The sequence below is a fragment of the Equus quagga genome, chromosome 11, assembly GCF_021613505.1.
Source record: "Equus quagga isolate Etosha38 chromosome 11, UCLA_HA_Equagga_1.0, whole genome shotgun sequence".
Lineage (NCBI taxonomy): Eukaryota > Metazoa > Chordata > Mammalia > Perissodactyla > Equidae > Equus > Equus quagga.
Window position 1 is genome coordinate 5906553 of NC_060277.1, and position 17674 is coordinate 5924226.

General features: G+C 38.3%; 1 protein-coding gene across 6 annotated transcripts in view; it reads right to left on the reverse strand.

The window, feature by feature from the left end:
- The window catches only part of LOC124247438 (ectonucleotide pyrophosphatase/phosphodiesterase family member 1), a 194605-nt gene that overhangs the window by 158520 nt on the left and 18411 nt on the right, over positions 1-17674 (reverse strand). For all 6 annotated transcript variants that reach the window (XR_006890727.1, XR_006890728.1, XM_046676699.1 and 3 more), the window contains 4 exons: positions 5979-6051; positions 3506-3622; positions 2638-2763; positions 1658-1718 (listed from right to left, as the gene is read on the reverse strand). Coding sequence is in view for 4 of the 6 variants with exons in the window: in XM_046676699.1 (XP_046532655.1) it covers positions 1658-1718; positions 2638-2763; positions 3506-3622; positions 5979-6051 (377 nt within the window). In the remaining 2 variants the exon portion in view is untranslated. The remainder of the gene's footprint in view (positions 1-1657; positions 1719-2637; positions 2764-3505; positions 3623-5978; positions 6052-17674) is intronic.

Sequence of the window (17674 nt, forward strand, 5' to 3'; positions counted from 1 at the left end):
GACAACTGATACATGGCTACATCAAACCAGGCATGGTTCAGAAATTTTGCAGCTTCTAATGATATCTGGGAGATGGCAGTGAACTTGGATATCCTGGATAACCGTGAAAAAACTTTCCACTGCATGTTTCCTCAGTAATTCAAAATTTGAGAGCAAACGCTCATCTTACCTTGTCTTTTTCAACTCTCCCTCCTCCTCAGCTTACTCTCATAGATCAACCCAAATGGAAAAAGCAGAAAATCTGAATAGACTTTCCACTAATATTTGTGCCATAGCTCTGTTGGGAGACTCTGCAGAATCAGCTGCATTTAGTCTCAATGGTCCATAACTGTACAAAATTATTAATATTCAATCAACGGAAAACATAAGAGTTTTCTGGGCCACCAGGTAAATATACTGGTATAATAATTTCCAGTATAATAAAATGTGTTCTAAATTACGATCTTATAAAGAAAGGAGGAATTATATTTTCCACTAAAAAAGACATTACAATTAAAAAATAATGATTAATGTTTAGAAGGAAAAGAAAGATTCAAAACACACTAAGTCTAAAATTTCCAGTAAACCTCCGACTTAAAAGACAGCTTAGGGTACACGAAAAGTCCCTTTCGAAAAAAGTCTCTTCTGCTGGAAGTTTTTGGTTTGGGTTTTGCTACTGTTGTTTCTGCTGTTTTAAACCAAAAAAATACTCTCCCATTCAAAAGAAAAAAATACACCTCATATAGCAAAAATAAATTATAATACATAAACAAAATAAGCTAAAATACAGCTTTAAAATTTTTGTTTGGAAAAATTATTTTAAAAATTGAAAATATTTTTCTGAAGATGAATAATTCAACTTATATGAGGCAATAGACCTCAAGTTGAGCAAAGATTAATATATCTAATGCTTTCATAAACTTTCCACCCTTTGAATTCCATAGAAACTTCTCTTGATGGCCTGGTATACATACGGTACTGTGCAAAATACTTTAAGGACAAAAAGAACAAACAGAAATTCTAAAAATTATGTAACATCCTCTTACAGACATGTTGCTTACCCTAAAAATTTATAAATGAATCAAAATAAAAAAAATTAAAAGAAGTCGTAAAGAAATTTGCTACAAGTTCAACTCCCAAAATTCTAAATGAGGGGCTGGCCCCGTGGCCGAGTGGTTAAGTTCATGCACTCCGCTGCAGGCGGAATAGTGTTTCGTTGGTTCGAATCCTGGGGGTGGACATGGCACTACTCATCAGACCACGCTGAGGCAGCATCCCACATGCCACAACTAGAAGGACCCACAACGAAGAATATACAACTATGTACCGGGGGCTTTGGGGAGAAAAAAAGGAAAAAAATAAAATCTTTAAAAAAAAAAAAAAAAAACTCTAAATGAAAGTAAAGGGCTCTCCTTCCCAAGAAGGAAGACTCAAATACTGCCACCCAACACTCATGAACACTAAAGACTAAATACGCATGACCCCTCTTTTTCCACCAGCCACCAGAGTGACAAATGCCACAAGCATCTCTATCCCACCAGTGCAAACCCAAGGCCTGACTAAAAACAATGTTTAGTGAACCAACGAGTAATTATTATTTTTATCTTTTCAATTTGGAAGAAGAAAAGCATGGTACTTCTAAAAAAGAAAAGATCAGCATCTCAGAATATAATCTTACCCTGCTGGACACTGTGGCTCATTAATGTTCTCACATGTTTCTTGTACCCAACTTTTCTCACCTAAAATATTTTCAAGAAATAAAACGAGTTGAACACACTTGGTAGTGACAACAATTGTGATGCTGTGAGACAGACTAGGACCGACTCCAAAACCAAAATATGTTAACAGATTTACAGATAACATGGGTCATGATTCCAGGGAAATATAACAAATACAGGGGGCTACTCTGTTTCAAACAAGAGTTAGTTGATAACTGGGAGAAAAAATGAATGTATAATTGCAAAACTAAAATATACTACTGTATTTATGAGAACTTGAAGACATCTTTTCTATTTTCAAATTGTTAATATTTTCAGGCCAAATTTACAACCCTCCTTCTATCCACCCAACAAAATCTTCTGTATTAAACCCTTGATGTCTTAGTTCCTCTCATAGAGAGCCAAGTTCTGTCAAGGAATTTCAAGGAACCCTGTAATACCCAGACAAGACATAGAAATAACATCAGTTTACATAATACCCTATAATCTTGGGCAGTAATTTCGTATCCACTCTCTCAATGTGTGGCAGACATTGTCCTCATTTACTATGAGGGAACCAGGGGGACACAGAAGTCAGCAAGACTGCTAAAGCGATCTTTCCACAAATACAGCATAAAATATGTAGCTAATATCAAAATAACATGCGAAGGTGGTAGCGGGCGAGTGAGTGACTATGGATAGAACACGACTGGCCATGTGTAGATAATAATAATTATTAAGCTGGTTGATGGGTACAAGGGTCACTACATACTCTCTTTACTCACATATATGTTTGAAATTTTCTTTACTAAAATGTTTCAAAAATATTTTTCCAGCTAATATAGTTGGTCAATCGATATGACTCCTGATGTAAAAAATAACACCTATGCAAAACCCAGCTAAGACCTAGGAAGATGTCAGGCTGTTGTAGAAGCCGCGCATGAGTACATGGAAACCCGACCTAGACATGCAGAGCTGTAGTTGATGCAACAGTCATCTTTGTCCCTGCAGTCATCCGAACAGGAGCAAAGGCTTCTGGACAACCTTTTCTCACCACACCTGAATTTGCTGCACGTCCATATACGTTCTGGAAACAAACATCAACAAAATACATTTTACGGTCCAAATTCAACACATCCAAAGTGAGCACAGAACTGTTATCTTCTGGAAAATGATCCATGAGAGACAATGAACTACTTCATAACTCCTAGTCACTCACAGAACCTGCCACCACAGTGCTCAATCTGAACTGACAGATAAAAAAACATGCAGGCAACAATTATTATTATTTCACTAAAAAAACAGAATTTCATCATTTTAAATGGACAAACACAATTATTGTTACATAATTCATACGTAGATCTTGTCTTCTTCTACCAGCCATTTTCAGAGTTCTCAAAATTTAAGTGAAATCTGACTGACTCCCATTTAAATATTTTTCCATGTCATATGCAGAGAAGTCCAAATCAAAATGAGAAAATTTCCATATTCCAATAGTTATATTTTAAAGTTTAAGTAGACATCTTAGAACTCTTGTTTTAATAAGCCCAAAATGAAAGTATTCATGTATTTCAAGGAGCCTTTTTGAACTTAAAGTGCAAATTAGACTATATAGGCTTTCAGTGTACATTAAAAACAGGCATGGCTTTGCTATCCATAAAACGTTTAATGAAAGCAAAATATGTGATCATTTTTATCTAAGGAAACATAAAGGCCAAATTTTTAAAAATCTCAAATGAGTTAGGTAGATCACTTCCACAAAAGACCTAGAACTTTCCTTTGATCTCTTACTAACGCCCATGACTCCGTCTTCCCCTGAACATCTTTACCTGGTTCTATACACGTCTCCTGGTAATCCAGACAGCAGTTCCCAAGGTCAACACAAGCAGAGTCACAGCGACAGTTCCCAAATGTCCTCTCAAAACAGCGACCTTTGCAACTTTTAACTGAAAACATTGAGTAGTAAGTTAGATGTTTCTAATTATCATATAATTACAAAGTAAATATCAACCAATACACCTAAGGCAGATTCAAATACTACTTTAGAAACATAGATGGAGTAATAAAATTACCCAAGAATCTTTTCACAAATACACATAAAAAGTGACACCAATAGAAGGTAACCTTAAGTACAGAGTTTGCAATTTTATCTCTTGCCATAGGAAAAAAAGAGCTTTTTTATTTATGACAAACCCTACTGGGTCTGATAAGACTTAAATACTTATGGTAAAGAAATGTCAGAATAAGAGTTTGTTCTGAATATTTTATACTCTGAAAAGGTTGGTTTAAACATCCAGAGAGTTCTCTAAAGTTTCAAAATGTGAGAAAAGATTTTAAAAGTGATTAGCTATCAATATTTCAGAAAGAGAAAGAGGACCTGACTTAATTCACCCTCAGTCTTGACGTAAAAAAGAAATAATCTGTTTGTGCAGAACACACGCTGGGGGACTGCCCCTCCCACCACCACCTAAAACACCTGCTCCACCTTCGGATCCAGCCTAGTTCCCTCGGGGAAGCCTTCTCAAACTCTCCATCTAGTTGTGGCATGTGGGACGCTGCCTCAGCATGGTCTGATGAGCGGTGCCATGTCTGCACCCAGGATCCAAACCAGTGAAACCCTGGGCCGCTAAGTGGAACATGCAAACTTAACCACTTGGCCATGGGGCCAGCCCCTTGTTTTCCCTTTTTTAAGATTTTATAAAATCTTGTCTTTCTCCTCAGTCATTGTAATTCCATTTACAACTAGATTATTTCGTTAGTACCCCAGTCTCACACTCGACTACAAACTTCTTAAGAACAAAGACTACACCTGGATTTTGCCCAGCATCCTGCATCCCTGGTACCCAGCAACGTGCTTGACTAGAGTTGGTACCAGTAAGTTTTTATTAAATAGTCAATGGCAGATATGGCAAAAGAATAATTTTCATTAAAAAAACACAATTTTATGTTGTAACTCTCTACTAGACATCTGGAATAAGCTAGGTGCTTATTGGATTACTAAAAAGTCAGGATGGTGAAAAAAATCCACTTGTAAAATAATAGGAGTGCAACAGAAAAAAGGAATTATCCTAGCTCTTGACTTTAATGTCTCCAGACCCAGTATGACACTGCCATAGGATTTAACTCTCATGACACTGGAAATTAGGCAATTTTAAGGACATGAAATGACAATAATAATTTCTAGAGTCAGAAATACTAATGTTCCTGACCTGCCGCAGGGGAGAACCTTTTAAAATAACAGCTATTATTTGAAGCTCATTAAGATGCACCTAGTAATTTTAAAAAATGTATGTGTACTATGTTAGGTTTAGATTAAAATTGCTATTTTTAATCCTTCAGTTTTATTTTTGTGTGTCAAGCTGAACCCAAGGTGAATTGCTCCATACTCAAAGACCACACAGGGGACCACTCAAGTCTGCAGCTTCTTAGTTCTGTTAAACTTAGACATTGCTCTGAATAGACTGCTGACTGAATACATAAAATTACTACCTTTTATTCATTTCAACAATAAATGATAGCTTAACAATCATTAAAATTGTTTTAAATGACTAATAGTACAATGCCAAAAGAACTGAACAGAAAAAGAATTTCTTCAATTTCCAAAACTGAATTCCCTAGGAAGACCGTGGACGATCTTACAAGGGGAAAAAAGACCAACCTCGGAGCCAAAATAATGCCAACTACAATGCACGGTGATTCAGAGTTTTATTATTTATAGTAATCTCATCAGTGCTGCATAGATTTCTGCCTTGATATAAAGAAAAAAATACAGAAAGAAACTTAAAAATATCTCTATTTCTTTGAAACTACCAATGTCCGCAATTTTAAGAGCCTTAAGGGCACATACTGATAAGTTTCTGCTTGCCCGGGGATGCTAGCTGGTCACCTGGTAACCTCCTCAGCTGCTTCCATGCCTAATTCCTTGGGGGAAAGAGTGTCCTGGGAGGCCCTGGAGGAAGGCAGGGGACGGCTCCAGGGGCGCACCATCAGAACCTGTTGGCCAAGGCTGCTTGTTTGTCTCTTTGTCCTTAATTTATTTTTGTTGTTTTGGGGGTTTTCCCTTTTGTTTGGTTAGTGTTGTGGTCATGGTCCCTCTTCAATGTTTTAGGATGAAATTTTGCAAGTAAATAAAGCATTACGTGGCTAAAATAATCAGAGCTTTAAGAGGAAGGCTCAAACCAGCATGAAATGGGCAGTATCTCTGGAGTACCCATGGGACTGGGACACGGCACTTATCTATCACATCCTGAAGAAGGCTGAATATCCACACACACACACACACACACACACCATACTAATTACCTTCTTTGGCACAGCTTGGTTTCAACCCAAATATACAACCAAGGATTACTGTTAGCACACAGACTGACAATACCTGTGGGGAGAAAAAAGAAAATTATATAGCTTCAAAACCTTTTTATCTCTTCCAATGTTTCTAAATGTCCTGGTGCTGCTCCGCTTGCAGATCCAGGGGCTGGTCACACGGATGTGTGCACTCTGTGAAAATTCAAACTGCACACTTCCGCTTTATGCGCTTTTCTCTATGTAGTGTACTCAAATGTTAGCAGACAAATCTATGCCATCCAAGGCTAATATTGCCAGAAATTTCCCAACTGATATAAACGAATCTAGTCAGAGAACTTGTGATGATTAAGGGAGGGAGAGAGGAAAATCTACTTAGAGATTCAATTTCTTATTTGTTAATCCATGGAGGGCAATATGAGAATCTCAGATGCCTCTCTGAACAGCTTTGCCACCCACACCCAAACAATAGCCTCCCAGGCACTGTGGCAGCTTGTGGGGACCAGCACTTGACAGGGCTAGGCTACCACATCCTGAGCCAAAATGTTTCTACAAGCTGGTTGTGTGATTTGGAGCAGATAACTCAAGCAGTCTAGACCTCAGATTCTTAACCTATAAATTAAAGAACTGGACTACATGGGCCTCTCAAAATCTTCCCAGCTCTCACATTTCATCACATTCCCATTCTCCACTCTTCTGGCCTTTCACATTTTAAAATAAATGGATACCCCATACAACTCCTAAGAACAATGACAGAACTTTTATTTGTGAGTTAGAAGAAACTGGGGCAGAATAAGCCATAAAACAATCTTCAATATTTTTTAGTGGGATGGAATTTCCTTGACAGCTCTCTGGAGCGTCACTTTGCAGGGCAATTCAACAAAATATGCATTGAGTACCAACTATGTGAAAACACTATGTCAGGCACTGAAGGGAAGAATAAGAGATATCTCGGGGAGCTTCAATTTGTGTGGGAAAAGGTAAAAACAACAGCACGAATGGCTCATATTGGGTAGGCTCTAGGAAGCAGTTGCAGTTCTATAGTTGTTTAAGGAAGAAGAAATGCTGGGTGGTTGGGGAGAGGGAGATCAGAAACAGCTTCATAAAGAAAGCCTTTGGGCTGGGCTCTGAAGGGTAACTGATGGTAGGATCCTGCCAGGCAGAGATGGGGGAAGGGAAGAGGGGCCAGAGCAAACTTCTAGGAGGAAGGCCAGCACAGGGAAAGGCTCGAAGGCAGGCAGGCATATGGTAGGCAGCAGATGAATAATGAGCAGCCTAATTGGCTGGAACAAAGAATATCCAAAGGAGAATGGACACAGTATGGAAAGATGGAGTGGTATTTCCTGAAAGCCAAGGCGAAGAGTCAAGAGAGATAAGAGGAACAAGTGAGTGGGGCAGGGGGATGGTGGATGCAGGCTTTTGTGAACTCATTTCCTCCAATAAAACATACTGACTAGTGACCATACGTCAGTCTCTAGGCTGGATACTGGATACTCAGTCAAAAAGCAGACATGACCTCTGTCCTCAATGTGCCTACTGTCAAGTAAATGTAAGAACTAAAGAGGAAGTGAACAATAAGTAAGCTGAGGCAGCAGGTCTAATTTACATCAAAAGAAAATGGAGATAAAGAAAAGAGTGCAAGAGTATAGCGAGTGTAAAACGCAATAGGATCTACGTCAGGAAATCCAAACTAAGTGTATGTGTGTCCATGAAACTAGAGGCTATCAGAGGGAGAGTTTGAACTGACAAACGCTGGCAAACTGACAGAACAGGCATCAGAAGAGACTATCGGATTCTCCCAAACTTTTGATGGTGGTGTAAACCGACACGAACATACGGCAGGGCGATTTTAAAGCAGATGTCAAAAACACTCACAACTCTCTTACTGTCAATTACATAAGGAAATGAAAAGATAGTAAAGCTAATCTATACTTAATATACTGTAATTTAAAACACAGAGAATGAAAGTTCCATTTCCTTGTAATAAACTTATCAAGAATAGTTTGAACAGGGCTTTGTCTTCTTCTTAATATGTAACTTAGAATACAGAGTGAGAATCTTTTCTACGCCTTAGCAAATTGTCACATTCCCTTCTAAGTTTAGATCAGTTTCCAATGTTTTAACCTTTGTATTTTCAATATTACGAACTACCTCCAAGAGTCCCTCTAATATGAACTTTTGCGCCAGTGTCCCTTCCTCAGGGACATCTTCATCCTTTTCATCCCAACCACACTCCTCATTATGTCAATAAACTCACTGTCACTGTGTTCCTCCGGGGCAGGTCTAGAGTCTGTTGAACAGCAGCAGTGTCAACATTCTCATAGTCAGCTATTTCTTCCATAACCCCATTTACATTTGATTTGAATTTCACTTTCAGCATTATCATTTTTCTTTACTGCACTTTCATCTTTATCAGCCAAGTCCCTCTTTCAGTTATCCAGTTTTATAAAATGTCACGTAGATTTACCACTGGGAGACAAAGAAGCAACACAACTACTTGCTTTGCTGTCTGTGCTGAACTGACCAACAGAAGCATAGTAATCAATCACTGATAGAATTGAAAAGAAGTGACATTGGTCACTGACCACGGATACACTTCTCTTACTTACATAGGGATTTGTGGACTAAAAAAGCTAGTAGCAAAGATTGTACTTCATGTAATTACTCACAGTCAATAAATCCTGGTAACAGAAATTTGAACCATGTTTTTGGGGGACTGGTGTGATTTAATTAAACTGTGGTAAGTGAAACTGTGCATATCAGAGAGTCATGCAAGGCTAGGACTGCCTGTGCTCTCACAAATGGGCAATACAGTTGTCTAAGGATGTTTATTTCAAAACTGCTTGTATTCATTAAAAAGAAAACAAAACAGAAACAACCTAAGTTCGTTTTAAGAAACTGGTTTAAAAAGTCAGTTTAATCTATACAATGAAATACTCAGGGGGCTGGCCTCAGAGATAGGCATGTCAGAAGAGGCTGAGAGGAAGATATAAAAGCAAAAAAACTGAGATGTAGCCACAGGAAGTTGGAGGCAGCTGAGGATGGACCTCCTCAATCTTCGTGGGCAAGCAGCATCTGCTGGGAGTGAGGACATCAAGGCGGAGCTCTGAAGCAATGCAGGGAGCTTAGGACATCTCACGTGAAGGATGGCAGCAAATCAGTGGGGACAACGGAGACTGAGTCAATAAGGGAAGAGTGAAAAGACCCTCGAGCTCTAGGAGCCAGCTGAACCTGAGATCATGGATTGTAACAGACCCAACGGGCCTGGAATTCCAGGAGTGGGAGTGGAGGAATGGGATAAAAAGATAATGTGGCGTGGGGAGATGGGAAGGAGGGAAAACAGAGCAGAAAAGGGGACAAGAGAGTTGAGGTGTGGCTGCTACTGGCCGGAACAGGGTTAGGAGCACATGGACAAGGGTATTTGAATGGAGAACTGGAAGAGAGGGGGTTGGGAGAGTCAGGGCATGGGAAGGATGACGATGAGTAGGGAGGGAGGGAGGGAGCGAGGAAGGAGGAAGAACAGGAGTTCAGAGCCCTGAAAAGAACTTCAGACTCTGACTTCCCAGAAGTGAGACAGTTTGGAATCAAAGCAGAAACTTGAAATTGGCATAAAGTACTTGCTGGAATAAGGAGACCCAAAAGTGCTGGTAATTTCATGAGTAATCCGAGTTAACCACTTACGGATAAATGAAAATCACAACAAGAGAACTTTATATTCTGGAGTTTATTGACTCAAATGCAGATTCCCTCACTGCTGTAGGAGATTCAGTCACGAAGACGTATTACCAATAACTTTAATATTCTTACTGAATATAAAACAGAACTTGCGAACAGTCCTGTTACAAATAAGTCTCATCTTGAGGAAAACTATGGAAAGACTTGGTGGTAAACAAGCATTTAAACTGCAAGCAGGGGTTGAAAACACACAAGGCATATGCAGGGTTTTACCCTCTTATTTGGCTGCAGAAGAGGCAGGCTGGGGTTTTTTAATCACCTCTTTACTGCTAAAAGATATTACTTAGATTTATCTTTTATATGATAATGCATAGCATGAAACTGAAACAAAAGCATGACAATAAAATCAGTAATTTCTCAGCTGTAGTCACATCCATAAAAGATGAAATTTAGATTACCTACTATTTTGTTACACACCACCACTCTGTACTCCTCCAGGTCTCTCCTCGCCCCCGTCACTGCAGCCCTGACAACGCTCCGGGAGATGCGTTTATTCGTCTGTCTCTGCCTAGACTGTGAGCTCCAGGAAGGAGTAACTCACCCATTTCTGTATTTTCCATGTCTCGCACGGTGCCCAGAACATAGTAGACATTCAACAAATAATCGTTAAGCTGAAAATCAGTAAACTGTGATTTCATTAAACATAATTTGGGGGAAAACCCATAAACCTCCCCCTAGTCTTCATCTGAGTTGGCAATGTCAAAGAGCCTTTGTGACTGCTTTATATCAAGGACGGCTGTAATAAATATACATGGAAAATATTTTTTTTTTCTTTTAGGAAATGGTAGATTGCTGGATTTGGCACTCAAATATGACAGATGGAACAGAAGTGCCCATCCAAGGTGAAGATGAATTAGCTGGCCGCATTGCCCATCAGTCCTCTGCCCTTTGACCAAAGCTGCATGCTTTCTGAATGCAGCTCTGTGACAACTCAGATCTGCACACGGCTATGAGTCTTCAGGGGTTTCCTTTCCTAGAGGATGAGGATTAGATCCTAGCGCACTCAGTCCAGTGCCAAGGAGCTTCCACAGGAGACTCAAAGACAGTGTCACGTTCTCGAGGAACTTTTAAGGATCACAGAGTTCAAAGCAGAAGTTAGAACTGCTTCTGTGGCTTTAGGAACATTTTAAAGGAAAGGTTCTAACTTTCGCTTGGCCTTTTAGATACACAGTATCATTTTAGTTACAGAAGCTTCTCCCAAATGGCAGTAAAATGTATGTGAAGCAACTTATCCAACTGGTCAAATGAAACTGGGGAAAGGAGACACCAAGCACTGAATAAGCACACTGCTTAGGGGCAAACCTCACGCTCAGTCTCTCAGTGAAACACTGAAACTCTGAAGTAGCATCATATCTGTCTGGTAGAAGGAGTTTCAGGTTCAAAACGGCTAGGGTTCAAATCGCACATCTGCTAACTTATTTTTCAGCATTCAACAAATATTTCTGGAGAGCCTACTACATGTCAAAACGGATCCTGCGCTGGGGATACACCAGTGAACAAAACAATTTCAGTGTTCTCACAGAACAACATTATAGTGACTTCTAGACAACCACCGCCCACGTGACTTGGGAATGTTGCATATCCTCATTAAACCTCATTTTTTTTAATCTATAGAGTGATGTTAACAGCCACTTCACAAAGCTGGTACAAGCTTTGGGCATGATGTACAGAAAGTGCCTAGATTGGTGCCTGGGGCGCAGAGGAGCTCCATAAATGACAGTTCCTACTAGGATATTCAACACGCTAAGGACGAGCCCACCAGGGATTCTTCCACAGGGAGAATATAACTATATCAGTGTTTAATGAAACTACAGGGCACTCTTTTTTATTTGCTTTTAAAAGAAATGCCATAAACTAGTATATTAACATTTGCCTCTTTTTTTTTTTTGGTTTTGATTCTGCAGTCATCTATTTTCAACAGTGCTTGAAGACCAGGCATTGGTAAAGAAAATCTGTCCAAAAGAGGTAACAGAGAGAGAAGAAAGGCAAAAGATTACTTATCAGGGAATGAGGGTGCTGCTAATTTTACCTCTATCTATACAGCAGCTCTGGAGCCCATGCTACTGAAAAAGGATCCGTGTAAACCCCAGTTTGTGTATTAGAGGGGACTACAGGTTCATGTCCACACAGTTAACAGAGCACAGCCTTAGACTGATCCAAGCACTGCGGGTATAAGAAGCTGTAGACAAATTCTAAAACAAACACCTTAACATATCCATATTCCTTGGCTCAAAAACTACACTTCTTGCAGTTTATCCTAAGGTAAAAGATCATGTACAAATATATGCCTGCAGTACTATTTATAAGAAAAAATGGACATATACACAATGTCCAGTAGGAAAATGGCTAAATATGGAATATTTATATAATTGAATATTCTACGGCCATTAACAGTGATGACTCAGAAGAATATTTAATGACAGGAAAGGCTCATTGTTGAGTATGAATTGCCAATTATAAAACAAAATAGGCAATATGGTCCTAATTTTATGTTAAACAGGATGTGTTTTATAAACAGTTTTATCTATGGCTGATGGGCTTACAAACGTGATTTTTGTTATCTTCTTGGTACTTACGTTTATTTTCCAAAGTTTCCACAATGACCTCATATACCTTCGGAATCAGAATATAGAAGAACCAAGGGGGCTAGTGTGAATAGTATCGATCCAGAGGAAAGTTGTCCTCATTCTGGTATTTTCTGGATCTTCAGCATAACAGGGAGCTCCTCCCTGCAAACTCACTCTAAGCAAATTCCAATCAAAGAACTCTGCTTCCATTCAACCTACCTAATCTGTCATTCTCAAATATCCGTGAACAACCATGACTCATCAGTCATTGGAGGTAAGCCTACAATGTTAGATCAACAAAAAGAAAAGGGCTAAGATCAACACAAAGGAAAAAGAGGGAGGAGAAGAGAAAAAAAATATGAAAAACACATCTAGTTAGTATTCTCAAATGGGATTCAAGAAGATATATACAAATCTTCAAATCGAAAGGTCCTATATCAAGTATCTAGAAAAAATAAATCATAGAAGGCTCATACTTACTGACATCATTGTAAAATTCCAGAACACGAATGATAAAAAGATCTTAAAGTGAAAGGCTATGCAAACTTCATAAAATAAGCAATAAAGATATCTAAGATCAGAGTTAGTTTTTTCCTGAAGGTTTAGTAGAACTCACTGGTGAAGCTCTCTGGGCCTAAAAAGATCTGTGCAAGTTTACTGATTTCTGGTTCAGTCTCTTCATGTGTTATGGAATTATTTAGATTTTCTAATTTTTCCTGAGTCACTTTTGATCAGTTATATTTTTTCTTGGAGTTTTTCATTTCACCTACATTTTCAAATATATTGGTATGAAGTGATTTATAATAGCCCCTTGTTATTTTTTGTCTGTAATATCTATATTTGTCTTCTTTCTTTTTTTGCTTAATCAGGCACACCAAGGGGTGATCTTACCTGTTCAAAAAATTTACTTTTTGCTTTGTCAATCTTCTCTTTAACATGTTTATTTTATTGATTTCTGGTCTTATCTTTATTTTTCTTTCCTTCCATATCCTCGGTATAATTTTCTGGGATTTTTTACTAAGTTGTTGATATAGATGCTTAGATGCTTTTTAGACTTCCTTCTCTTTTAACATTACTTTTATTCTAACTTTCAAACCCCTTAAAATATTGTTGTTTTATAAGTTCATTTATATTTACTCAAATATTTATGACTTTATGCATTTTTCTTCGAGCCTTTCATCTGGAATCATCTGAAATCAGTTTCCTTCTGCCTAAAGTATATCTTTTAGAATTTTCCAGATGACAGATTCTCTCAGTATTAGTCTACACATATCTTTATTTTGTTCTCATTCTCAAAAGATATTTCAACCTGGTATACAACGCCAGTTTTGCAATTATTTTCTTTTGTCACAGCGAAGATATCTTACACTATCTTTGTTTTTAACCATTGCTATTGAGAATTCAGCAGTCAATCTGTCACACTTTTGAAGAAAATTTCTTTTTTCTGCAATACCCTTAAAATTTTTATTTTCCTGTGTATTCTGCAATGTTATTCTGTTTGCTGAGATATATTTCTTTTATTTATTCAGCTTAAGATTCGATGAGCTACTTGAACCTGATGATTAACACCTTTCATCCGTTCTAGAAAACTGTCATCTCTTCATAGAGTATCCAAAATTTAAAAAAGGATAATATTAACAGAAAACAGTAAACCATAAAAAGTGACCTAGAAAGTTTTTTAAAGAACCAGATAAAATTTCTAGAAATGGAAAAATAAAATTATTTCAGTGATTAGGCTTCACATCAAAAGTGACATAGCAGAAAACAGAAGTAACGAATTGGAAGATAGTTCAGAAGACATTATCTAGCATGCAACATGGAAACAAAGATCACAAGAAATTATCCTTCTTCCAAGTCGCTATTTTTCTTCCATATTTTCCTCAAAAATAGGCAAGAGTTTCATAATCTGTGTCTGATAAAGCCACCATATGAAGTCACTGCTTGTCCGCTTCTGCTGTGTGATATTTCTGCTGGTTTTTGCTTATGGTGCCATTTTCCTTTCTGTGCCTGGTTGTTTTGAACAGAACTGTTTTCTGTTCATTTATGCTAAAAATTTTCAGGATTCTTTGCAGCCTGGGAGAAAGGTGTTTTCTTACAGAAACGATTTATATTTGTTTCTGCCAAAAACACTGGGGAAACTTCAAGTTTGAGACCACCTTCACAACTCCAGGTAGTACAGTGAGATCGACTTGAATATATCTTCATTTATGGGAATATATCATAAATTAGACAATACCTACGTCCTTCACAGATAGTGTTCTAACTTCATACAACATAATACATATATAATACAAAACACATAATATAAGCATGCACAATTTCTTTATAGAATGAAATTATGACTTCAAAATTTCATCTTCATTTCTAATTTCATGGCTTCCAAAAACATACCTTTTATATCTCTGTCTGTCCGACCCATGCTCAATCTCACCAAACTCAATTTAAGAAATATTAATGCCTGCCTATACTGTGCCAGGGAACATCTAATACACTAACTGTCTTAGGAGAATGTCCTTTATCCTCACAATTACATCAGCTTTGACAATCATGGGAATAGTGATATTATTTATTGTCACATTAACAGGTCTCAATGAAGGTCACAGAAATCACTATAGCAATATCTAGCAACTTACAATTAGCACAGGGTGAAGACCACAGTGACAGAAGGAAGAGGAGGTGCTAAAATAAAGGGGTAACGGAAGAGTCAACTTAGGAAGTTTTCAGCAATAACTAGCGATTTATTAAACTACACACACACATACAGAATGACAAAAAACCCACCTAAATATCTAGTGTTTTGTGGACAAGGCCATTTATACCAAACCACGGCTTGGAAGAGTAACTGGCAGGACCCATCAAAAGGCTATTGACAGTGTAACAGGGGGACACTACGGGGGAGTCCTTGGTCTCTGCACAGCTCTAGACATGTGAGAGAGAACTTGTCACCGCCAGCTCCGACCCAGCTGCTCACGCGCTTCTAGGATCTCTCACAAGCAAGCGCAGATCACAAGCCCGACCACTTTCCCTCAGAAAGACTCCCACTCCCGGGGATAAAAAGAATCTCTGCTCTGTGGATACCAGTCCAGCACTTTCCACAAACACGAAAGGAAAAACACTGGCTTTAAAACGAGAGAAGTTCATACAGCAGTCCACAAAAACAAGCTTCGAAGACATATCACAGAAATTTCTGTTGACTTTCTAAGACTCCATCATCAACCTAGTCTTTTAGAATAATGATTAATAGAATCGCTGGATGCATGCCGTCACTTCAAACAGTACTCACTTCTGATTTATGTTGGAAATAGTGCCATGAATCAGGTGCATTTTTTAAAAGGGCAAATACTTCTCACACTTAGTCAGTGGGGACAATCAGCAGCAGGCTGAGTTTAACAGACTTTACCCAAGTGGATGCTAGTTGTAAGTAAAGAGAACTATATTCACATTGAAAAACCACACACTCTTTTTTGGGGGGATCTTTAGGTTCTTATTTTTCTCACATCTTTATTTAAAAGAACAGAAGAGAAATAAAGTCAGAAGGAGGTACAGCAGTTTCATAAGGCACAAAATAAAAATCCTTAAATCATTATTTCTCTAAATACTGGCTCTCTTAAATGTTCCCATGTGTCACTCATGGTGTCTGGGCTTTTAACCCTTTCCTAAGTGACAAAGAAAGATAATAGCAGATAGGTACTTTTTACTATTCAGCTATGATGCTATGTACATGAAAAATAGAGAAGACAATACCCCCATTCTAATATAAATCTGTTAGGAGTCGCTGATAATAGAAAGTACAGTCAAGACAGTTATTTTAAATAAGCATAGTACCTATTTGGTTGAACTAGTCTCTTGGGCAGATAAAACTATGAGATTCTTCTCTAAACTGGAACAGTCCAGAAAAGGCTTTTTGGAACCATTGCTATTTAAGTAAATAGTCATTTCATCATTTCCCTAACTTTCAACGAATTATCCTGGTAAATAAGCATTTGAAGAAAAGTCTCATGGAAAGAGCACATCAGCAGCCCATGGGAGCTGATAATGATAACTGAAAATAATTTTTTTGGAGGACAGCTTAAAATGAAATACCAAATTAAAAGATGGGCTTAAGAAAACAGAAACAATGTTAGTACTTTACCATAAACTGTAGTGAAATTATTAAAATTCTAACCATTTTCAATTAAAAATATAAGTATGGCAAAATTGTGGCTGTAAGCACAAAGGGACCAACAACGCCCATGCCTTTATGTCCAGATTAAGACACGTCTTACATTTGGAGCTTTGTGATACTGAAAAAGCCACATCATCTATGGTCCGTCCATTGGGCTGGACTGGATATTTTCCATGGTCCCTAATAAATCTAAAATGTCTATGAATCTACTTCTCCATGAGAACTGATCCTACTTTTATTTAGATCACTCCCTACCCCACAGGCTGTACCCTCCTGTCTTAAGGAACACTACTGAAAATATGCACATGTATCAAGATTCTTCGTTGCACAGAGGCTCATGGAATACACTATTAGGCCAGTCATGAGAAGAACCTGACACACCAGCCCTGGAGCCTTCCTTCCCCAGGCAAAGCAGAAAGGGGGTTGGGAACTCACCTGAGCCATATTCCTCACAGGAGAAATTTTCCCTGGGACCCTGCAAGGCCTCCAGAGAACTGATTTACCTAGGGAAGTGATTCTCCTTTCCTAAGACATTCATTCATTTTTTTTTTCCAGTTTTATTGAGGAAACAATTGGCATATATCACTGTATAAGTTTAAGGTGTAGAGCATGATGGTTTGATTTACATATATTGTGAGATGATAACCACAATAGGTTCAGCTAACATCCACTCTCTCAAACAGATACCAAAAAAAGAAAAACATATTCCTTTATTTTTGTTTCAAAAAGGAAAGAATATCTAGTACTTCTATCTCCTGCCTAAGCGAGCCAATCACTGCTCCAGATCTCACCGATTGCTCCCATGGACCATTTCTCTCTGAAGTTAAAGGTCAAAGGACACAACTTTCACTTGGTAGTCCAAAGTAATGGTTTCAGGAGGGTCTCAGCTCTGAGGGCAACCCTCACCCCATGACTTGTACACCTCACAGAATCCTAACACACAAGCATCTAATCAACAAGATCAGGAACTGAAAACACCTCAACACAGAGCAGGATCGCTCATAAGGTGGGGGTCTCTCCTCAGACGCAGCCTTCTGCCCTAGAGCGTCCATCACATCCACAGATGGATAACGCCCACAGTGGTCACAGCAGCATCAAATAGCAACACTGCTCTGGGTCTGATGGCTTATTTAACTGTCTTCTGTCTTCAATAGGACTGTTAGTAAGCAAAATACATTTTTGTGGCCTTTCTTTTATAATGTCTGATTCACTTTAGCTTCTTAAGAAAT